General features: G+C 39.6%; 1 protein-coding gene across 1 annotated transcript in view; it reads left to right on the forward strand.

The window, feature by feature from the left end:
• Positions 1-26,383, forward strand: part of LOC141642080 (auxin-induced protein PCNT115-like) — a 42,070-nt gene that overhangs the window by 7,766 nt on the left and 7,921 nt on the right. The window contains exon 2 of the mRNA XM_074450765.1: positions 16,761-16,964. Within this exon, the coding sequence (XP_074306866.1) occupies positions 16,761-16,964 (204 nt within the window). The remainder of the gene's footprint in view (positions 1-16,760; positions 16,965-26,383) is intronic.

The following is a 26,383-nucleotide window of genomic DNA, read 5'->3' on the forward strand; positions in this document are numbered from 1 at the left end:
TGGCCGCAGATGCCTTCGTGAATTTCTGTCAGAATTAGCTCCGCGTCGGCTGGGCCGACATATTTCAGGAGTGGCCTTATCACGGACCTCCTGTACAATTCCCCTTCAAATACCAAGTACCTTGCTGCGATCCTCTTTATCTTCTGCGTGAGATTGCGGTCCTCCGATAATTCATTTGTCAATTTGTATTTCATTATCGGAGTCATCCACGTCGTCTCGGTCTCTATGTTACCCACCATGCCGACGGCCTCAGTAATGCTCTTGGCATTCCTGATGTCCACCAGCACGGTTCGGCTGACATTCTTGATGGTTGAACTGGCAAGCTTTGAGAGAGCGTCGGCTCGGTTGTTCTCAGACCTGGGAATGCATTGTATTTGAAAAGATTTCAACTTTGAGGTGTCAGCTTTCACCCTTTCCAGGTATCTTACCATTCCGTCGTCTCGAGTCTCGTACTCTCCCCTGATTTGATTAGCCACTAAAAGTGAATCTGTTTTCAAAATGATGTGTTCTACGCCGGCAGCCCTAGCTAACTCGACTCCAGTTATCACCGCCTCGTACTCGGATTCGTTGTTCGAGGCCGAGAAGGTGAATTTCAAGGCATACTCAAACTCGTCCCCGTTTGGGCTGATGATAAGGATGCCGGCTCCTGAGTTGTTCGCCGTGGAGGACCCGTCGGTGTATACCTCCCATACTCCGGGGTTTTGCTCTTCTTGATATGTGCACTCGGCCAGGAAATCTGCCAGTGCCTGCCCCTTTATCGAGGGCCTCGGCTTGTACTAAATGCCGAAGCCGGATAGCTCTACTGCCCATTTGATGAGCCTGCCGGATTGCTCAAATTTTTCCAATGCTTTCTCCAATGGTTGGTCGGTCAGGACCGTCACAGGATGTGCGTCGAAGTATGGTTTTAGTTTCCTTGCGGCAACGACGACAACAAAGGCTGCTTTTTCAATCAGCGGATAATTTCTTTCGGCGGGCAACAATGTATGGCTGACTAAGTAGATTGGGTGTTGCTGTTTGTCTTCTTCTCTGATGATCACGGCACTGACCGTGGCCGAGGTAACTGCTATGTACAGATATAGCGTCTCCCCCGGATCGGCCAGACGGGGTTGGGAGAGTCTGAAGATGAGCTTTCAGTTGCTTGAAAGCTGTGCTCTGCTCCTCCCCCCAACTGAAGTCCTTATTCCCCTTCAACACTTTGAAGAATGGGGTGCTCTTGTCGGCTGACCGAGAGATGAACCGGGCTAGGGCCGCCATTCTCCAGGTCAGCATCATAACCTCTTTCGATTCCGCGGCTCCGGCAGGTCCAGGATTGCTTGGACTTTCTCTGGATTGGCATCAATTCCCCTGGCGCTGACAAGCACGCCGAGGAACTTACCTGCCCGGACACCGAAGTTGTATTTCATTGGGTTGAGCTTCATCTTGTATTTCCTTAGTGAACAAAATGTCTCGTGTAAATCGGCTAAGTACTCGCTGTCAGACTTGCTTTTTACAATAGCATCGTCGACGTAAGCCTCAATGTTTCGCCCTTTTTTATTTTGGAACACTTTGTCCACCAGTCTTGTGTAAGTTGCGCCGGCGTTCTTCAAACCAAACGGCATCATTTTATACATGTATGTGCCGTTAGCAGTGATGAATGCGCATTTAGGCATATCTTCTTCGGCCATGAATACCTGATGATACCATGAGAAGGCGTCCAGCAGGCTCAGCATAGTGTAGCCTGCCGTTGCGTCGATTAAACTATCTATTCGAGGCAAGGGATAACAATCTTTGGGGCACGCTTTATTAAGATTGGTAAAATCTACACACATCCTCCACGCCCCCGATGACTTCCTCACCATTACAACATTAGCTAACCACTCAGGATAAGTACAAGGCATGACAAAGCCCGCCGCTAGTAATTTATCTACCTCGGCTTTGATGGCCTCATCCTTCTCGGCTGAAGAGTTCCTCATCCTTTGCTTGACAGGGCGAGCGGTGGAGAGCACGTTCAGCTTGTGAACAATTACCTCCCGGCTCACGCCTGGCATCTCGGCCGCTGAGTAGGCGAAGACGTCTTTGTTCTTCCTCAGCAGGTCTAGGAGAGCGGCCCTGAATTTTGGCTCCAGGTTGACACCGATAGTTACGGTGCGCCCTGGGTCAATTTCCACCTCTTCGGTCTCGGCTCCCTAGACCATGCCGACGGTTGCATCCATGTGGTCGCCCCCCTGTTGTAAGGATGGACTCTTCCCTTTCTCGGACTTCTTTGCCACTTTGAGGGATTGCATGTTGCACCCTCTGGCAGATATCTGGATGTTGACCACCTCGTCTTTCTCGTCCTTTGAGACGAGCTTATGCGCTTCCCCCCGATCCGAGACATACATCAGTGTCAGGGCCCGGATGGACATCACCGCGTCGGCCTCGCTCAGAGTGATTCGGCCTATGAGGACGTTGTAGGCGGACGAGCTGTCAATGACCACGAACTCAGCTAGGACATTCTTAGCCGCATTACCCTCGCCGAACCTCACTGGCAGTCTAATTGACCCCAGGGGTACCAGGCCGGCCCCGGAAAAACTGTACAACGGATTGGTGCAGGGGCTCAAGTCCTCAACCTTCAAACCGAGGTTGAGAAAGCACTCTCTGAACATGATGTTCGTGTAGGCGCCTGTGTCAATCAGGCACCTCTTGACCAGGTGGTTGGCTATGTCCAAGTGGACTACGAGTGGGTCGCTGTGAGGGGCGATGACTCCCTCGTAGTCCTTCTTCCCAATAGTCATATCGGGGATGTTGGAAGCGGGGATCGCTGTTTTGGGCACAAAGTTGATGGCCTGATACTGAAGGAAATGTAGATCTATATACATATTTAACATACTCATATATGTCTAATTAATTTGTCATAAAATTAAAACGGATTTTATGCATGCAAACATTAATAAAAGAGAAGAGAAATAATGTCCTTACATTGTAGTATTTCGGTTTAGAGGGCACAAAAGAGATCACCTTTCTCTCTTGTTCTTGAGCTTATCCTTATGGAAGAACAAAGATCTAAGTATAAGATCTCTCCCTATGTATTATACCCAAGGCTTCTCTTAATTTGATTAATATTACAAATACTAGTATAATATTAATCTTATGAAAAATTGAACCAAAAATATTTGGTTTTTATGCTCCTAAAACCGGGTAGGAGAGGAGAGATTATGGAGGATTTTTCTCTATCTAAAACTCTTATTTTAGATGAATAAGAATAATGATTCACTAGTTTTTCTCTAAGTGAATAATAGGTAAAATAAGAAGAAAAATCACTAGGATTTTTTCTCTTCCCAAAACCGGTGGGAGTGGAGGAGAAGGAGAGCCAATGCATGCCCATATTTGTCTTCACAAGATGAATAGGGTTGCATGGCTATTATAGCTTTTTCATCATTATGTTTTCCACTTTAAATATAAACATAATTTTAGCCTAATGCTCCTCCATTATTTCGGCATTTTGACATAATATGGATTCCATATTATTTTGTCAATTGTCAATATGTCACATGTCATGTGTGACATAAATTTGTTATGTATTTTTAATATATTAAAAATCAACGTATTAATAAAAATACGTCACATACAAAAATTGACTTAGTAATTTCATAATTACTTGTGCCAAAATATTTTACCATTTATAAATCACAACAGATTGTATTTATATCAATTCATTCAAATTTAATTGTTACATTAAACAATTTATTTCATCCGAGTAATTATACAATTTAATTACTCAGACCGTATCTCATTTAATCACATTTCAATATGATACGTAAATTTTACTTCCAAAATCGTCCGTCAATTTTCAAGTAATTTAATTAACTCGTAACATTATACGATTAATTAAATAATCAATTAAGAGTGTCGCCCTTTAGGTATGACCTAGGGGTCAATGATCACCACCGTCACACGACAAGAAATGTCAAACTCTAGTCACCAATCATTACCGATATATGTTGACCGGTTGACAAGAACAATATTACTTCCCAATTGTATTCATTTTAATGAGACTTAAACATGTGATCATCATGATCAACAATCGTGATCGCATTATTGTCGGAGGACACATATTCCAACAATCTCCCACTTGTCCTCGACAAGTGTGCGTCACCAATTCTCTTGTCCTATTACTATCTCCCACTCAATGCAAGGTGTCTTTCGGTCGTACTTGCAAGTGATCATATCGAGAGTGGTTTCCTCGATCCGGAGAATAACGATTGACCGGATTTATCCACTCTGGATACCTTCCGAGCGTGGCCACGCATTTCCAATTCATTACTCCTCGAGTGGCCCCGAGATATTGTTATAACCCCGACTAGGGGTGGACAATTCCTATCGCACTCATTCCCTTCGACTAGCCACAGCCATCATAACCCAAAATATGCCCATTTGACCCCATTTACGAAGGTCGTAGTAACACAAATCAAAGTTAATCTGAAACTGTGCCATCTTAGGAGAATAGTCTTTAGTCAAAAGAATCGACTCATTTGAATACTATAGTAGCTCTTGCCACGACCAGGCTATATAAATTTCCAGAACTCTATAAGCGGTCATTAGGTCCGACAAAATGTTCCTAACATGATGCCTATGTGATCGACTAGCCATCTCACATGACTCTATGGCACTTGAACTTGCCATCAATCGCCTCACACTCTAGTCACTTCGAGACGTCACCTCATACAAGTGACTATGGGCAAATACTATGTTAATCCGTGTTCACTTTAACGGGGTTCAATTGTCTCTACAACCCGTTTGGATGTAACAAAGTACAAAATAAAGATAAAAGACAAATGAGATTATGAACATGAACAAAAACAACACTTTTATTTCATTTCAAAATCTAACAAAAACTTGGTACACGTTTAAGTCCCATGGACGTAACATGTCCATCATGCTTAGCCTGCGATAAAGGCTTGGTGAGCGGATCGGCTATGTTGTCATCCGTCCCAACCTTACAAATCGCAATTTCCTTTCTTTCAATGAAATCTCTTATTACATGATACTTTCTAAGTACATGTCTAGATCTATTACTAGACTTTGGCTCCTTAGCTTGGAAGATCGTCCCACTATTATCACAATAGAGAGTGATGGGATCATTGGCGGTAGGTACTACTTTTAGACCTTCCGTGAATTGCTTGATCCACATAGCTTCCTTAGCGACCTCGATGCTTTGCAATGTACTCACCTCCGTTGTTGAATCCGCGATTCTGACTTCCTTGAAGCTTCTCCAGCTTACGGCACCACCATTGAGCATGAAAACAAAACCAACTTGTGATTTCATGTCATCTCTATCTGTTTGAAAACTTGAGTCCGTGTATCCAAAGAACACGCAACTCATTGTCTCCTCCAAATACAAGGATAGAATCCTTAGTTCTTCTCAAGTACTTAAGGATGTTCTTGAAAGAAATCCAGTGACTCTCACCTGGATTTCCTTGATATCTACTCGTCATGCTCAAGGCATACGAGACATCGAGACGTGTGCATATCATGGCATACATGATTGATCCAACAGCGGAAGCGTAAGGGATCAACTTCATGCGTTCAACATCATGGGGTTCGGAGGGACATTGAGTCTTGCTCAATATCGTTCCTGTTACCATAGGTACCAAACCCCTTTTGGATTTGTCCATGCTGAATCGTCGAAGAATCTTATCAACATAAGACTCTTGACTTAGTGCCAATATCCTCTTGGGTCTATCTCTATAGATCCGGATACCTAATATGCGTTGTGCCTCTCCTAAATCCTTCATTTGGAAGTGGTTACCTAACCACTTCTTAACAGAAGACAACATTGGAATATCATTTCCAATGAGTAGTATGTCATCGACATACAAGATTAGGAACACAACATTGCTCCCACTGAATTTCATGTATAAACATGGTTCCTCAACATTTCGAGTGAAACCATTTTCCTTTATAACATGATTGAATCGATGATTCCAACTTCTAGATGCTTGCTTAAGACCATAAATGGATCTCTTAAGCTTGCACACTTTGTTAGGATTTTTCGAATCAACAAAACCTTCGGGTTGTATCATGTACACCTCCTCTTCTAAATGCCCATTTAGAAAAGCGGTTTTGACATCCATTTGCCATATTTCATAATCATGAAATGCGGCGATCACTAACAAAATCCGTATGGATCTTAGCATGGCTACGGGGGCAAATGTCTCATCATAATGGAGACCTTGGACTTGGGTAAATCCTTTTGCCACTAGCCTAGCTTTGTAGACATCATCATGTCCTTCTATGCCATTCTTGACTTTGAATATCCATTTGCATTGAAGGGGTCTTGCCCCTTTAGGCAAATCTACCAAGTCCCAAACTTGGTTTTCAAGCATAGAATCCATTTCGGACTTCATGGCTTCAAGCCATAAGGTGGAATTAGGACTAGAGATTGCGGCCTTGTAGGTGGCGGGCTCGTCACTTTCCATAAGCAACACATCGAGTGTTCCATCTTCCTCGATAAGTCCCACATATCGATCGGGATGGCGAATTACTCGGCCCGTCCTTCTTAGTGGAGGAGGTACAACCGCGTTAGACGACGAAGGAACATCTTCTTGCGTCTCTACCTCGGTTTGTGGCTCTTGAACTTCATCAAGTTCAAAATTTCTCCCACTCTGTCTCTTAGAAATAAATTCTCGTTCTAAGAAGACAGCCTCGCAAGACACAAACACTTTGTTCTCTTGAGGTTTATAGAAATAGTAACCTCGAGAGGTCAAGGGATAGCCTACAAAGATGCATTTTTCGGATCTTGGGGCAAGCTTATTGTCGGGTTTAGCCTTGACGTAAGCATCACATCCCCAAATTTTCATATAGGATAGATTAGGAACTCTTCCTTTCCATGTCTCAAATGGAGTCTTTTCGGTGGCTTTAGTGGGACTATTATTCAAAGATAGAATTGCAGTTTGGATTGCAAATCCCCAAAACGAGTTCGGTAACTTGGTTTGACTCATCATGGATCGAACCATATCTAGTAGGGTTCGATTTCTCCTTTCGGCAACGCCATTTAGTTGTGGTGTTCCAGGTGGAGAAATTTGTGATATGATACCACAACCTTTCAAGTGTGAATCAAATTCAAGGCTAAGGTATTCACCACCACGATCGGATCGTAGTGCCTTAATCCTCTTGTTCAATTGGTTCTCTACTTCGTTTTGAAATTCTTTGAATTTCTCAAACGCTTCACTCTTATGTTTCATTAAATAGATATACCCATATCTACTTAAATCATCGGTGAAGGTTATGAAGTAGTCATAATTACCACGAGCGGTGATAGTCATTGGTCCACATACATCGGTGTGTATGAGTCCCAATAGCTCACTAGCTCGTGTCCCTTTACCGCTAAAAGGATTACGAGTCATTTTGCCAAGTAGGCAATATTCGCATGTACCAAATGATTGATAATCAAATGGTGTAATCACATTAGTCGAAACTAATCTTTTGATGCGATTCTCGTTTATGTGACCTAATCGACAATGCCAAATGAACGCTTCACTTGGGTCACTTGATTTGAGTTTCTTTGATTGAATGTTATAAATATCATTTGTTGGATTTGAGGTCTCTAAAATGTAAATGCCATTAATGGAAGAAGCTTGGCCAATAACCAAATCATTCCTAGAAATAGAGCAACGATTGTTCTTAATGACAAAACAAAAACCGTCCATGTCTAGCATGGCGATTGAAATAATGTTTTTAGAGAGCGTAGGAACATAAAAACAATTATGCAAATACAACTCAAAACCGTTTGGCAAAGCTAGAACATAAGTTCCTTTGGATTCGGCCGCTACCCGAGCTCCATTTCCAAGTCGAAGATCCACATCTCCCTTGCTAAGCCTCTCCACATCTCTTAAACCCCGTAAATGATTACAAAGGTGAGAACCACAACCGGTATCTAGTACCCATGTCGTAGTGGAAGTATAATTTATATCAATAACATAAATTTCTTTAGGAATTGTACCTTTTGGAGTAATGAGTCCCTCCCTTATATTTCGCAAATACATAGGGCAATTCCTAAGCCAATGTCCCATGCCATAGCAATAATGGCACTCATCATTAACTTGCTTGAAGTTATTGATTTTCTTTCCTTTCTTCTTGAACCTCTTGCCCTTTGAAGCAAGAACTTGATTGCTAGAGCTCCCACTAGCTTTGGCATCTTTATCTTCCAGAGACAAAGACCCTATAGATCGCATGAGGTAGTCTTCCCGAGACGGACTCACACGAGGTCTAGTAGAAGTGGGTGGTTTAGAAGAGGTGATGAAGTTAAGGTTTCCATCCGAACCTATCCCGAAATGAAGTTCTCTAGTTGTATCGAAATTATTGTTGGAGCATACGTCGTCAAGAACATGGTGATATGACTCAATAGTTATCGGTGCGGTAGCATATGATGGATTCATTGTAATGCACTACAAATATGGAGGAAAGGAAATATTAACATTTGTCTTTTTAAATCATACTTGCAAATTAACAAGATATGAACATTTATATAGTGACCTCTACCCAACTATAATAAATGATTCCAAGACCCAAATTCATATCAACTTAGGCACGGGGTAGCCGATGCAACCTTCATTAATATAACTCGGTGGATTAACCTTTTAATCGATTCTACTTTTAGAACTCTTGGTCGATAAAATTACTCTAATGTTTATCTATAGCCCAAAACACATCAACAAGGGCACGGGGTAGCCGATACATCCCTTATCAATAACTTTTGTTGAGTTCAATCCAAATTTCGAATAAATGTGTCCATTATCCAAACCCACATCAACTTGGGCACGGGGTAGCCGATACATCCCTTATCAATATGAATTCGGTGGATTAACATTCATCACCCATTTCCCCTACGTAACAAGGTTTGTACACAGGGGTAGCCGAGTGCACTCCCTCGCGAAATAGGTTTTCATGGTTTCTACTATTTGGTAAGGCTATGTTCTCAATTGTTTGTTTTAGCGAGAGGTCATGTCAATTTATTATCTATCACGTTTTAAGTGAACTAAAGCGGTGAACTACGATAATTCTAATTGACACGGTCGAAAAACTCGATAAGACAATGCATGTTTAGTTATGGCGATTTAGCGATGCATGTGACATAAAGAAATGCAAGCATAAAGATAAATAAATCCTAGTATGGCCTTTCCTAAAATAGAAAAACTATTAATCTATTACATATTCGGAAACCAACTCCATTGGTCCCTTGAACTTCGGTTGTGGCACGCATCTCGAGGTAACACCGTCTTTATGTATCGCCATTCTTGAAGAAATCCGTCTTTAGGAACTCCGGAATGAATAAAATTACATAATAAATTACATAATTTCCTATTATACATTTGTAACTAAAATAAAAAAAAATCTATTAAATTACAAAACGGTGATACGAGATCACAATAAAAATACAACCGAATCGATATTCCCATACATTTCGGGAAATACCAATTAAAATCTAAGGCCATACTAAGTAAAATTACATAATTCAAAATTTCATAAATTAAAATTATGACAATCATAAAGAAAATGCAGCATTATATTATGTATGAACATGCTCAATTTTATGCTAAATCGCCTTTTAATTAGCCAATATCGTATATTACTCGGTTTTTACGGATTTGCGTGATTTCAACATTTTATAATCACAAAAATGCACAAACTCATATTTATGCATAAGTTAATTACCCTAACCTTTTAGGACTCAAAATATAGTCTTCACTAGTAATTTGACCATAATTAACTTTTATTTACAAAATTGTTCATAAATGGACAAAAATTACAAAAATAAGCTATTAAACTTCAAATAAATCCAAAAATTTCAAATAAATTCAAATTTTGAAATTTAAATTCATGAACATTCTGGAAAAATTCCATGACACTCATAATGTTCAAAATCTTAGGTTAAAAATTTCGAAATTTTTCCGGAAAAACAATGTTGCGGTTTATCGATATTTAATAAAATAATCATAAAAACATGGAAAAATTATTTTCATTAACTTTTCAATTTTAGATCTGAAAAAGATAATACAATGCAACATTAGACGTTTTTCCTAAGTCATAGATTATGTTTTATTAATTTTCAACTAATAATGTCACTATTTATGCCATTTTTCTTCAAAAATTCATAAATCATGCTAAAAGACTTCTTTATAGCCAATTATTTTACACACATCTTGTAAAATTGCATGTGACAACATATTAATTTTCTATGACCAGATTCGAAATTTAACTCATATTAACCTATTTTTCTCTTAAATCCGAATTTAATGATGAAAAAATTCATTTTTCGAGCATAACTAGTCCAAAAATTATGAAAATTTACAGGTTATCTCAAAATAATATATGTAACAACATATCCAAAAACCAAGTGAAAATTCGAAGTATAGCTAATTTTCGACCAAAAATGACATTTTTACTCATAAAATCACATTTAAATGTCATTAATATTAAATATGAACAATAAAAATCCGAAAAATTAACCAAAATATCCTAAAACACTTTAGGACCAGAAATATTAACATGCATGTAATTATTTCGTGATATATCATAATAACACAAATTTTACAAGTTTTATTTTGTTATTCATATAACTCGGAAAAACTTTTAACCAATTTGCATGCAAACAACCGTGGCTCTGATACCGATTGAAGGAAATGTAGATCTATATACATATTTAACATACTCATATATGTCTAATTAATTTGTCATAAAATTAAAACGGATTTTATGCATGCAAACATTAATAAAAGAGAAGAGAAATAATGTCCTTAGATTGTAGTATTTCGGTTTAGAGGGCACAAAAGAGATCACCTTTCTCTCTTGTTCTTGAGCTTATCCTTATGGAAGAACAAAGATCTAAGTATAAGATCTCTCCCTATGTATTATACCCAAGGCTTCTCTTAATTTGATTAATATTACAAATACTAGTATAATATTAATCTTATGAAAAATTGAACCAAAAATATTTGGTTTTTATGCTCCTAAAACCGGGTAGGAGAGGAGAGATTATGGAGGATTTTTCTCTATCTAAAACTCTTATTTTAGATGAATAAGAATAATGATTCACTAGTTTTTCTCTAAGTGAATAATAGGTAAAATAAGAAGAAAAATCACTAGGATTTTTCTCTTCCCAAAACCGGTGGGAGTGGAGGAGAAGGAGAGCCAATGCATGCTCATATTTGTCTTCACAAGATGAATAGGGTTGCATGGCTATTATAGCTTTTTCATCATTATGTTTTCCACTTTAAATATAAACATAATTTTAGCCTAATGCTCCTCCATTATTTCGGCATTTTGACATAATATGGATTCCATATTATTTTGTCAATTGTCAATATGTCACATGTCATGTGTGACATAAATTTGTTATGTATTTTTAACATATTAAAAATCAACGTATTAATAAAAATACGTCACATACAAAAATTGACTTAGTAATTTCATAATTACTTGTGCCAAAATATTTTACCATTTATAAATCACAACAGATTGTATTTATATCAATTCATTCAAATTTAATTGTTACATTAAACAATTTATTTCATCCGAGTAATTATACAATTTAATTACTCAGACCGTATCTCATTTAATCACATTTCAATATGATACGTAAATTTTACTTCCAAAATCGTCCGTCAATTTTCAAGTAATTTAATTAACTCGTAACATTATACGATTAATTAAATAATCAATTAAGAGTGTCGCCCTTTAGGTATGACCTAGGGGTCAATCGATCACCACCGTCACACGACAAGAATGTCAAACTCTAGTCACCAATCATTACCGATATATGTTGACCAAATTGACAATAATAATATTACTTCCCAATTGTATTCATTTTAATGAGACTTAAACATGTGATCATCATGATCAACAGTCGTGATCGCATTATTGTCGGAGGACACATATTCCAACAGATACAGCTCGTTCAGGTGCCGTTTGTGCCCATGAGCGGACCCACCGTTCTCGTTGCCCCCGATGACAACATGGATCACTCCTATCCATTCAAAGACGGATTTCTTATTTGAACCGCCGCATCGCCTCTTTTGGCCTTTGGCAACATATTTGCCGAGGCTCCCCTTCCTGGATCGCTCTTCAATGGCATTCTTCGAGATCTTTGGCGCTTGTCGATTAGGTGACCGGTGTGGCCGTGGTACTCACAAAGATCGGCTCGTGTCACCACACTCCTCGGCCGGGAGGCCTTTCCCACTTCGACCCTCGTTCTTGCTCGGGCGAAGACCTCGGCGCGGATACGACCGGGGGGGTGTGATCGTTGTACCGCTTTTGGTAGTACGGTCCCGAACTCCCCGCGCCCGCCGAGTTCTCGTTTCTGGCGGACTGTCGATCCGTGACCTATTATTGTCACGGCGTCTTTCATCCGGGTTGTCCTCCCGACGGCTCTTATTCTCTGAGTGCCCGGACTTACTGGGGCCTACCCAGGTTTTGTGGTAATCCTCCACCTTAATGGCTTGGTCGGCCATCTTCCTGGCGGAGTCTAAGTTCAGGCCTCCGCACTTGATGAGCTCGTTTTTTAAGTCCCCTCTTGGGAGGCCTTTCATCGCGCGAAGGCCGCCGGCTCGGCTTGCTCACTCACGAATCTGCTGAACCTTGGCGTCGAACCTCTTCACATAGCTTCGGAGAGACTCGCCTCCCTCCTGTTTGATAGTCAGGAGATCCGATGTCTCGACGGCTCTCCTCTTATTGCAGGAATACTGGGCCAAAAATATGTCTCTCAGGTCGCCGTAGCAGTATATCGACCCATTGGGCAGCCCCTTGTACCAGCTTTGTGCCATCCCATGCAGGGTCGTTGGGAAGACACGGCACCAAACCTCATCAGGCTGTTCTCACACCGACATGTAAGACTCGAAAGCCTCGGCATGGTCGGTCGGGTCGCTTTCTCCTTTGTATGATATGGGTGGCAACTTTAGCTTGGTCGGCACCGGGACCTCTAGGACGTAGGGGTTGAGGGGCTGTCTGACCACGTGTCGAATGACACGCGACGATCGGCTCCTCGCATCCCTAGTCCGGCTCCTCTCCCCGTGGCGGGAAGGGCTTCTTCCTCGACTCTGGTGAGTCGGGCTTCTTCTCCGACTCTGGTGAGTCGGACTCCTTCTTCGACTCTGGTGAGTCGGACTTCTTTCACTCCTCTGGGGCATGCCTCGTCGGTGCTGCTGCGGCGACGCCGTCCTCCCGCGAGTGCGGGAAGGACTCAGGTCTACCACTAGCACTCTGGGCTCCCCCGGCGTCTTGACAGGGCCAACTTCTTCCAGTGCTCCGTTCAAGTCTCTCGAAGTCACATTCTGGGCCCTGGTCTCCTGGATGGGTGCCGCCGATCTTGTCGGAGTGACAGTGTGAGCCGGCGTGCTACCTATTAGGTTCAGGAGTAGCTTCAGTTTAGCTGCATCAACCACATGTCCCATGATGGTGACTTGGTCGGCGGGCCGCGGCGTGTCTGGTATTATTGGCATCCCGTACTCCGGTTGAATTACTCGGCCGGTGGAGGGTCATGCAACCCCGCAATTGTGGACGGTATCATCTTGGCAGAATTCGGTTTCGTCGGTCACGAATACTTCTTGTTGTTTCGACATCTTCTTAGCTTTTTGGGTGGGTTTTTGTTTTGTGTTGTTTTTTTTTTGTTTGGGAATGAATGTGACTAGCTTCTAGTATCTTTCCCCACAGACGGCGCCAATTGTTCCGGGTGTAATTCCAGAGCAGTTACTTGTTACCACCAGTGCTTGTAGAATGACGTCCTTGATTGAATCCTCCTTTCGGTCTCCTGAAACAATGAACAAACTGAGGGCTCGGCTTTGGACCGAGCGAACTCACTCCGACGCTCAAGTCAGTAGACTTAAAGAGATAAGTTGTTGTTACTTGGCGAAGTATATTTTGTAGAGAGATAAGGAAGATATTACCGGATGAATAGTGATTCTTAGGTTAAATTGTGGATCCTCTCCTCAATGAGAGTTGAGGAGTATTTATAGACTTTCACCTTTTGTCACGTAGTGGCCAAGTGGCCAAGTGGCTAGCAGGTGGAAAGACTGGTCTACCCTCGGCCGAGGGACCCATGGCAGGCCGGCGGGCCCTGTTGACTCGCCGCCGAGGGGTCTTGGATATGAGTACGCGGATATGTGCCCCGGCTGGCTAGTTGTCCTAGCCGAGGCACAAGAGACATGCCGACAGGTTGCGTCGGTTAGGCTGAAGAAGCCGTTGACTTGCTGTGGATATCTTTGACCTTGCTCAGTATGTTGACTCGGTCAGCGGGTGCAGAATATGCCCCATCAAGATGGAAAATATCTCATTTCTGGTACCTTATTTCTTAAATACTGTACTACCTGAGGTAGCATTTTATTTCAGGTAGCTTATTTGGTCAAATAAGCTACTTACCAAACATTTGCAAAAAAAATTAGGTAGCTGAAATTTTGGTCAAATAAGTTACTTTGGTCAAATAAGCTACCTGAAGTGTCTTATCAAACGGAGCCTTAGTTGTCATTAGTTTCTTTATTTAAGAAAATGAATTTTGAAGTGAAATTTTTTAAGAACTCTTAATATATAGAGAGAATTCAACTAGAACCTAAGACAGACGCAAAACAATTAGGGTGCTGATTTTCGCAGTACATATTTTACTCAACACAGTACATTATTGACAATTTTAGCCCTCTCATTTCCCCACTCATTTTCCCTCTCTAACCTCCCTCTAATGTTTTCTCTCTAATGTCAAAACATCAATTCATCTCAAAATTCACAAGGCAACTATTCAGGCGGTTGTCGACATCGGGATAAGGGAGTAGCCGGCTGCCGGCTTAGTCGTCGCCGGTGGTGGTGTGTCGGGATAGTATATGGTGCGTCGGCTGTGGTGCGTCAAATTACTATTTTTACGGACTGCATTGAACGTATGACATAGTAAGTACTACGTACAACATTTAATTTAACAAAAAAAATGAAAACGATCAACAAGTGTACTACCCTGAAAAAAAAGGGGAAAAAAGCATAACAATATAGACTTAATAACAGTATGTGATATTGATGAACTCATCACGCCATCACCAGCAAGTACAAAACTAGAAAAAGACTTTTTGGTTGATAATGCAAAAGAGATAAAATAAAAGTGAAAGACTAATGATAATAGGGAGTAAATCATGCCATCACTTGCAATTGATACTGTTGCCACAATAAACGAATACGAACGCCATTGTTCATAATTGTCATAATTAAAAGTGAAAGACTAATGACAAACTAGACGGACAAATATGAACGCCATATCAGCGGTCAGGGGCGGATCCAGGATTTACATGTACCTAGGGCTAAATTTGTTTTTCCAAGATTCAAAATACATTAGAAGACTTTATGAGTCGAAAAGCATACACGTTTTTATCGATATTATCAAAGAGTATTTTACGTGTCACTTTCGTAACATTTTAACCATGACAAATTTCGTGTTTTAATTTGATGTTTTGTAGACTTTTTAAATACTGATTACTCGTAAGCTAAACGAACTATGTTCTAATTTTTTTAATTATTTGAGCGACTAACCAGTTAACTTGAGTTTGTAAGACGATTTTAATGAACCCAAGTTTGACCTTAACTCACTTTTGTGGCGTAAAAATGATGTACTTATACATCAAAATGGCTCGTAAAGTTATAGAGAAACAAGATCGATGCTCAACGTTTTTGAAAACTACAGTAGACAAAAAGCTAACTGCTCAAAATACATTATGGGGTGTTAATAATAAGAAGAAGAAAAAAATGAAAATTAGAAGAAAAGAAGGGTATAAGCTTAGGCTTTAATATTATTTTGGTAGTATTTACTAAAGTGGGAGGAGGAGAAATAACATATCAAGGAAAAGTAAAAGAAGAGATAGAATAAGTCCAAAGAAAATTAACTAATCTACAATAACATTTAAAAGAAAATGTCCAAAACGAGATTTGAACTTGGGTCCCAAGCGTGGGAATTGAGAAGTAAACCACCAAGCCAAAGTAGAATAACTGATGATATACTACTCTATTAACTATATGTAAATTTTTTTCTTGAAAACTACTCGGGCTTTAGCCCTAGTAGCCTGGGCCTGGATCCGCCCCTGTCAGCGGTCTAACGCCGACGAACTTCAGACGAAGCGCTGGCACCAGTAACGAACCCCAATAAACCCACCATACTACACCTTAATTAATTTACCATAAACCCTAATTAAAAAGAAAACTAAGATAAAGAAGTAGTCAAATTAATAAGTAATATAAGATTAACGGATTAATTATATGTTCGTGACTTAAATAATCGTTCATAATTAAAGAGTTTTAATGTGGTTGAAGATGGTTAAGGTTTCAATACTAGAGAGAAAAAAGAGAATTAGGTTGACTGTTTTTTAGGGGCAAACAAATGGAAAGTATGGTGTAAAAAGTACTATAATGAGTAAAATACGTACTTCGAAAATAAATTGCGAACAATTATTATTAGATGCCGTAAAAGAGAGACAAACTTTAACTATTGACTAATCTTCCTTGAAATTCTGCAGTCGTAAGCTCTTTTCATCTTCTTGAGCAGGAACTCAAATCGCATCACTAAATTGTCATTTTTGCAACGTCAGAACCTCCTTATTCTATAAGGACTTAACAAACAATTACGTCCAAACTTATATAACAATTACTCATATAATACACCTGTCATCATCAAAACATAAATCGTACTTAGAACACAGTCCAACATCGAATGATATTTTTTTTCTCCGGAGATTGTTGTTGATGCGTGAATGTTTTTGTATGTTTGTAAATGAAACGAGTAGGCACTGAAGGGAGGATGGACAGAAAAAGTGCAATTGGGTACAAAATTCGGCGTGATTTACGAGGACGGCAAAAATTTCTCAATTAGAGGTGATCCACAATACGTGAGATCTTCATGTGAGGCAAGCTTGAAGAGGCTTGATGTTGATTACATTGATATCTACTATCAGCACCGAATTGATACTAATGTTCCCATTGAAATCACGGTATGTCATTTTTTTTAAATGACACTCCCTTTATCTGAGTTATATTGTCTCCATTTGACTTTAATGGTTAAATAATGTCAAGTTTGACCTATATTTCTTAATAGTATACACTAGTTACAATTTTGTTTGAGCTATGATATGCAACTATGAAAGTACTTGTCTTGTTAAATTAAACTATTTGAAGTTTTAATCGTCATTCGTCAATTCATGTATGATAGAAATGGAAGTTCGAAGTTTTTATCGTCAATTGATGTATTTTTCTTATGATTGCTTTGCGATTAATGAACCGACATTGAGCATAATTTACACGTAATCTCCCCTAAGATAATCTGACATGCTGTCAACAAGTACTCATTTACACATTAACGTTATATTATTGTAGATGTCAGCAAACTTAACAGATAAAGTTATAAAGTTATAAGGGGTTGTATTCATTGTAAGATATGTGTATTGACTGAAATTGTGTAATTACAATGTAGAGAATGTACACTATTTATAGTTGAAGGGAAGAAGCTAAATCTATATATATATATATATATATATATATATATATATATATATATATATATATATATATATATATATATATATATATATATATATATATATATATATATATAAAAGAGAGTTTTTTCGAGCGATCTGAGAGCGTCCACATCATCAAAAATTAATTTAGGAAAGTATAATTTTAGATGTAAAAAATAAAGTGGAAAATCTTTTAATTATTATAATATGTATATTTCCTAAATTATATTCAAGTGATATTTCCAATTTTTATATCAAACTTTTACATTTCATTTGGCAAAAAAATATCGCTAAAAAAATTATGAAAATAATATAATTAGCTTTGTGGTAAAAAATGCTCTTATTAGAGTATAAATTTCATATTATTTGCACATATTAAAGATGGTGAACTTCTTAATATGTAAAATTGTGTAATTTTTAGTATGTTTTGTCCCACACTGGAAAATAACGTAGGTGTGGTGAATATACTACATATAAATAGTAGAATTGTCCAACATCGAAAGATTAGTATAAGGTGATGTGATCCTATGATTATAAATAGGAGACATATTTGAAACTTATGTATCCACCCAAAATTTGTTGAGTCTCATAAATATTGTTTTAAAGAGCTCTTAAGATTTTCTATCATTATCTACGATATGATATAAAAAATAAAGTGGAAATCGATGGGAAATACCCGGGAAAGAGTTAAGAACATGAACATGAAAATCAAAAAAATACAAAACTAAAGGTTTTACTAATGGTAGTCTCCTGACACAGTACAAAACTAAAGATTTTACTAATGGTTGTCTTCTGAATGCAGTAATAAAGCGTTAATGAGTCGTTATATGTACGATGTAGAGATCCCTATCTAATTAATGATCGAGACTAAGTGGTTTTACCTTTAAAGAAAAATAATATGTATAAAGAAGTGGTTTTTTTTAAGAAGAGACATGTAATTCTTGGTATGTTATATCTTTCACATTGAAAAATAATGTAGGCATGATGAACATATTACATCTAAATAATTAAATTATTTATCTCACATCGAAAGAATAGTATACGGTAGAGTGATTCTATAAATATAAATATGAGGAATCCTTGAAACTTAGGTATTAACCCAAATTTTTTTGATATAAAAAATATGTACTTTTTAGTATGTTATATGTCCACATTGAAAAATAATGTAGGTGTGGTGAATATATTATGTATAAATAATAGAATTGTCCCATATATATACATTTTCTATGTTTATAATTTTGATATAAAAACTTTATATTTCATTTGACAAAAAAAATATCGTATGAAAATTATATAATTAGATTGTGACAAAAAAATGTTATCATTAGATTGTAGATTTTATTGTAATTTATCATTATTAAATCGGGTTGATGTCAAAGTAGGTGCAAAAAAAATGGTGTATTTAGTATGTTATTTGTCCTACATTGAAAAGTAATGTAAATTTGGTGAATATACTATGTATAAATATTAGAATTGTCCCACATCGGAAGATTATCATAAGGCAGAGTGATCTTATTATTATAAATAGAAGTCATAACCCAAATTTTTTTGATTCTCTTAAATATTGTCAAAGAGAGCTTTTAAAATAGTTTGTATTACTGTCTCTAGAATAATGATCTCTAACCTAAGTTAATCTTTGGAAAATCTTTTAGTTATTATATATAATATATACTCTGTATTTCTTATTTTATATTCAAGTGGTATTCTGGGAAAGAAAAAGGTAAACACATGGGTACCATTTGTAGAAACTTAAAATTAGGGGTACCATGTGTAATCTATCAAAGTTCAAGGTTACCATGAGAAATTCCCAATATTATAATGATATAGTTAACTAACTTTTCATTTAAAAGAGAGAGAAATTTGTACCAATAAAACAATAAAGGGGGTATTATTTTTTAATTTTTATTTTATTGTCACAATATCAAACTTAACGTCCATTTAACAGCCTTTACATTAGGGGGTACCATGGGCAAAAAAAATGGAACCTCAAGGGTACCATAGGCAAATTCTTAAAAGTAGGGGTAATATGAAAAATCTGATAAAATTAAGGGGTACCATGAGAAATTTCCGTATCTCAATTATGATAAAAAAAATTGAAGAAAAACAAAATACAAATATTAATAGAGAGTACTTGATCATATTATTAAATTTAAATACAACTCTATTAGATATAATGATTAGCAATTGTCCGTATTCGGTATTCGGGATCTGTTGGATGTCGAACTAAGTGCCAAAAAAATGGTGTAATTCTGAGTATGATATTTGTCCCACATTGAAAAACAATGCAGGTTTGATGAATATATACTATGTATAAATAGTAGAATTGTCCCACATCAGAAAAATAATCTAAGTTTGGTGAATATTACTTATAAATAGTATAAATTGTCCCACATCTAAAGATTAATATAAGGTGGGGTGATTATAAATAAGAGTTAACCCACATATATATTAATTTTTTATTTTTTTGAAAGAATATTTTAATAATATGTAAGCAAATCATTAGACATAGAATGTAAACATTAAACCCTTATAACGTTTTTTTTTTTGCATTATAAATAAGTTAATTATCCCGTTGCAACGCACGGGCATTCAAACTAGTAAGGCTAATATAAGGAGCCTTTTACATAATAGGATAGTAGATAATATGTTCCTTTATTTACAGTAGAATATAATTCTAATAGCTTGATTTGAGGAGCTAATTGATTGCATTGCTTGTTTGAGATATTTGATGAATATTGTTAATACGCCCCCGCAAGATGGACGTCGGAGGAAGGAGTCCAATCTTGTCTCGTAGTTCATGAAAGCGGATTTTGTGTAAAGGTTTGGTGAGAGCATCAGCCAGTTGATCTTTTGTGACACCCCCATACTCCAAGTGCCTTACGAGGACCACTCAGGTATAAGAACGTCACCATCTCGGTTTCCCGAGGCAATGATAATCAAAAGACAATAACGAAACATAATTTAAATAGTAATAAAGTTAACTGATTACAATTCCAAATCCCAACTGATAAAAATACGATACATGTTCTCTTAAACCAAATGTCTCAAAACTACTAAGGAAAGACAGCGGAAGACTCTAATCAGCTCGTGGTGACACATCCCAGCTAGCCTATATGCCTCTAATCAAACCTGCTCAACAACTGCTCACCATCCCCGAATGGATCACCACAGTTTTACAAAACAAAGACGGGGTCAGTACTAATCACACAATACAATCACAAAAAGACAAGAACCAAAACAGCTCAACCGTCACATCAACCCGAACTCCATCACCAACTCCTCAATACTGACTACACACTAAAGTGTGTAGCCCTGCCAGAGTACCCATCGCAACAGGTTACTCCTCGCCGCCAGTGGGGGACCGCAGGCGTTCCCACCTAAGCCCCGCTCATCTCCATCGAGCGATAAACCCAAATCCATTAATGTGCACATCCCTTCTGTGGCGGGTTCCACAGAAGGCGAATCATGGGCGTGAAGCCACTCCCGCAAGTGACTCCACTCAGGCAGGGACGCACCCCGAAGAACACAGACAGATACAATCAACAACAACCAACAATGATAAAATCCACAGTCGTCACAATACCAATATGATACTTTAACAACAATCACAATCAACACCAAACCACATTATGTGACTAATACTGAGTAGGGAAAACCCTACCTGGAAATGCAAACATAAGCAGACGGTCTTAGCAGCTGTCTCAAAACCTTTCCTCTACGAATCCTCCTCATAACACATAATCATACAATTACTACATACACAACTAATCATACAAAAACCCCAATCCCATAAATTAGGGTTTAAACAAAGTTAATCAAACGCTATAAAATTGGTATGTAGATCTTACCCTTGACGCAAGGATCACAAGGACACAAAGAACGATGAGATCCGACCTCTCAAACTCCGGGATTTGCCAATAACGCGGATGAAGCGAATAACGTAGTTTCAATCTCCTTTATGAGTGTATTAGGTTTGTAAAAGTGTTTAGTAAAGATGACGATATAATATATATACTAATCCACGTTATTAACAAAACCCGTCAAAATAATACCCGCTAACCGTGCTACTCGATCGAGTAACTAACGTACTCGATCGAGTGCCACTTACTCGATCGAGTACCAAGGCTACTCGATCGAGTACCCCACAGACAAAATACTGTTTCGTAACTCAAAACACCCTTACTCGACAAAATAAGGCCTACTCGATAGAGTACCCAGAGACTCATAAAATCGTAGTATTACAGTCTTCCCTCCTTAAAAAGAACTTCGTCCCCGAAGTTCAAACCACAACAAACTAAAAACATACTACCACACTCCCGACATAACAACCAAGACAAAACTCAACATAAAAACTCCGACACATACTACCAACCAACTCAACCCGACTCAAACCACTACTCAAACCACTACTAACTATACTAAAAACAACATAAGAAAGATGCAAAAACTCTTCGCGATCATCTCCTACCCCCCTAAAAGAAACAAGGTTACGTCCCCGTAACCATACATACCTGATAAAAAAGGAACGAATAGCGCTCTCTCATGGACTCCTCTGCCTCCCATGTAGCTTCCTCAACCTCATGATTAAACCAAAGAATCTTTAGCAAGACTGTCTCACCATTTATAGTCTTCCTAAACTTCCGGTCAAGAATCTGCTTGGGCACCTCAAGGTAAGACAAGGACTCGTCTAGCTCTATGTTGTCTGCCTCTAACACATGTGACGGATCACTCACATACTTCCGCAGCTGAGATACGTGAAACACATTATGCACCCTATCCAAAGAAGACGGTAAAGCCAAACGATACGCGACCTCTCCAACCCGGTCTAAGATCTCATATGTTCCTATGAACTTATGACTCAGCTTGCCCTTCTTCCCAAATCTCATGACCTCACGCATAGGAGACACTTTCAGATGAACCTTGTCCCCAACCTGAAACTCTATATCCCGACGATGTAGATCTGCATAACTCTTTTGCCTATCCTGAGCTGCTCTCATCCTCTCCTTGATCAGCTTAATCTGCTCAACCATCTCATGTACCATCTCTGGTCCTAAAACCACTGCCTCAGCACTGTCGTCCCAACAAATCAGGCTCCTACATCTCCTCCCATATAAAGCCTCAAATGGCGCCATGCCGATACTAGTGTGATAGCTGTTATTGTAGGAAAACTCAATCAAATCTAACCTCTGTTCCCAGCTACCACCAAAATCCATCACACAAGCTCGTAACATATCCTCAAGAGTCTTGATTGTCCTCTCTGTCTGACCATCTGTTGCAGGATGGAATGCTGTACTCATCTTCAATCTAGTCCCCAAAGACTCCTGCAACTCTTTCCAAAACCTTGAGATAAATCTCGAATCTATGTCAGATACTATGTCTTTAGGCACTCCATGAAATCTCAACACATTCTTTCGATAAGCCATAGCTAATTGTGCCTTAGTCCATGTATCTTTCATTGGCACAAAATGAGTTGACTTGGTCAGTCGGTCCACTATAACCCATATCATGTTGTTACCCTGCTGACTCTTTGGCAAACCCACGATGAAATTCATAGAAATGGACTCCCACTTCCACTCAGGTACCTCAAGAGACTGAATCTTACCTTGTGGTCGTCGCTGCTCCCCTTTAACTCTCTGGCATGTCAAACAACGGGCCACAAACTCAGCTGTTTCTTTCTTCATCCCAGGCCACCAAAAAGTCTTCTTTAAGTCCTTATATAGCTTGTCACCACCTGGATGTACCGAGTATGGTGTACAATGAGCCTCTTCCATGATTGTCTTTTTCAGCTCCTCATCATTAGGGACACACCACCTCCCATCAAACCTCAAACTACCGTCTGTATGAATAGAGAATCTAGACACTGTCCCTTTCTCTACTCCAGCTCTCCACTCCACCATCTTGGGATCTAACACCTGTTTACCTCGAATATCATCATAAAGATCAGGCTGCACTGTCAAATCTTCCATGGCATCCCCTTTCTGCATCATATGTATCCCAAACTTCCCAACCTCATCTCTCAATCTCATCAAAGATATGGTTGTGCACAAAGAATGTACACTCTTCCTGCTCTAAGCATCTGCAACTATATTGGCTTTCCCTTCATGGTATATAATATCCATGTCATAATCGCCAATCAACTCCATCCACCTCCTCTATCTCATGTTCAACTCCTTTTGAGTGAAGATGTACTTGAGACTCTTAGGATCTGAAAATACCTTAAAGATCGCCCCATAAAAGTAATGTCTCCAAATCTTGAGAGCAAACACAACTGCACCCAACTCCAGATCGTGCGTAGGATAATTCTCCTCATAAGGCTTCAATTGCCTAGAAGCATAGGCAATCACTCTACCGTTCTACATCAACACACATCCCAACCCATTCTTTGAGGCATCTGTATAAACCTCAAAGTTCTCACTCCCTTCAGGCAATGCTAAGATTGGAGTTGTGGTCAAACGCTCCTTTAATGTTTGGAACGCCGTCTCACAACTCTCATCCCAACGAAACCTGTTCTCTTTCCTCATCAAAGCTGTCATTGGTCTAGCAATCTTGGAGAAATCTTTCACGAACCGTCGATAATATCCAGCTAAACCCAAGAAACTCCTGATCTCAGCTACATTCTTTGGTGCTTCCCACTTGGTAACTGCCTCAATCTTTGCCGGATCCACAGCTAACCCATCTTTAGAAATCACATGCCCTAGAAAAGCAACTTTCTCCAACCAGAACTCACACTTGGACAACTTTTCATATAACTCATGCTCCCTCAAGGTCTGCAACACAATCCTCAGATGTTCCTCATGTTCCTCCTTAGTCTTGGAATAGACTAAGATGTCATCTATGAAAACCACCACAAACGTGTCCAAAAACTGACTGAAGACTTTGTTCATCAAATCCATAAATACGGCCGGCGCATTAGATAACCCAAAAGGCATCACCACATACTCATAATGGCCATACCTCGACGTGAAAGCTGTCTTTGGTATGTCCTCCTCTCTAATCTTCACCTGATGGTACCCCGACCTCAAATCAATCTTGGAAAAGACTGATGCACCACTCAACTGATCAAACAGGTCATGTATCCTCGGCAAGGGATACTTGTTCTTCACCATCACTCGGTTCAGCTCCCTGTAATCTATGCACAACCTTAGGCTCCCATCTTTCTTTTTCACAAATAGAACTGGTGCTCCCCACGGTGATACACTAGGTCTAATGTATCCCCTCGCAATCAGATCATCTAACTGCTTCCTAAGCTCCTCCAACTCCTTAGGACCCATTCGGTACGGTGCCTTAGAGATTGGCCTCGTCCCCGGTTTCAGCTCAACACTGAAATCTATCTCTCTCTTCGGTGGCAACCCCGGAATCTCCTCTGGAAAGACATCTGAAAACTCCCCCACAACAGGTATCTGCTCAACTGTCGGACTCTCCACTCTATGATCCCTCACATGGCACAAGATCAACGGGCACCCCTTCCTCAGATAGGACTTCAAGGTCACAACTGCAATCAACTTAACTTTGGGTCTGACAACAAACCCACGATAAGACACACTAATGCCCTTAGGACCTCTCAGAGACACTTTCTTTTGATGACAGTCTATCTTAGCTTTGTACTTTCCTAACCAATCCATCCCGACTATCATCTCAAAACCGTCTAAGGGAAACTCTAGCAAGTCTACAGGTAGATCAACTTGCCCAACTATCATGGATACATCCCTATACAACCTCCCACATGATACACACTCACCTGAAGGTATAAAAACTCTCTCACTTACAGACTCATATTCCCTCAGACCCAACCGTTTAACATGACTCGAAGATACAAACGACTGTGACGCCCCCGAATCAAACAAAACAAAGGTATGAACAACATTAACAAGAAAAGTACTAGTGATCACATGTGCGTCGTCCTCAGCTGCTTTCTTCTCCATCATAAACAGCTTTCCACTGGTCTTTTGTCCACCTCCCTGGGCAGTACTGGATGAGGTAGTCGGCTTAGCACCCGACCCTTGGTTGTTGTTGGTGTTCGTAGCTAGCTTCTGATAAGAATTACCGCCATTGCGATTACCTCCACTATTGTTGCTCTGGTATCCCCGGTTGTTCCATGACCCAGCCGGTTTATTGCTCGCATAACTCTGTGTCGGCCCCTGTAAAAAGCTCCCCTGAGTCGGTCTCTGAAAATCCCCCGGCATCATACTGGTACACTCATGTCTCTTGTGGCCTACACCGCCACAGCCGAAACAGGTCATTCCCCAGCTACCGCTACCACTCCCACGGCCACGCCCAAAGGAAGCCCCAGCACTAAACCCCGAACCAGATGAATATGCTCTAGCCTGAGTGTGGTTGCCCTTCTTGTAATTCGATTGGCCACCACCCTCGCTCTCAGCCTTTCTTATCTCAGCTCCTCTCTCTCTGGTCATCTCCACCAATCTTTCAGCCCTCCCAGCTCTCTCATAAGCTTCCTTAACATCTGTAAGGATTCCCACGGGTAACTTCTCCATTATCTTGGGGGTCAACCCCTTCTCAAACCTCAAAGCTAGGTTCTCCTCACTCAACCTCATATCCTCAGCCTACCTCGCCTTCTCATTAAACTTACGATAATACTCAGCCACCGTCATGTCAGATGTCATCTTAAACTCATCGAACTCCTCTCTCAGTTTACTCCTCACATGTTCCGGTACAAACTCTCTCCTCATGGCTCTCCTGAACTCATCCCAAGGTATATCAGGTAGTCCCTGCTTCGCATACATGTCCCTAGCATTCACCTTTACTATGTCCCACCACTCACATGCCGCTTCCCTCAAGTAGAACGCAGCTTGTTCTACTTTCATCTCCTCCGGGCAGTGCACCAACTCCAGGATATTCTCCATCTCTTTGTGCCAATTATTCAGAAGAATTGGCGC

The sequence above is a fragment of the Silene latifolia genome, chromosome 2, assembly GCF_048544455.1.
Source record: "Silene latifolia isolate original U9 population chromosome 2, ASM4854445v1, whole genome shotgun sequence".
Classification (NCBI taxonomy): Eukaryota; Viridiplantae; Streptophyta; class Magnoliopsida; order Caryophyllales; family Caryophyllaceae; genus Silene; species Silene latifolia.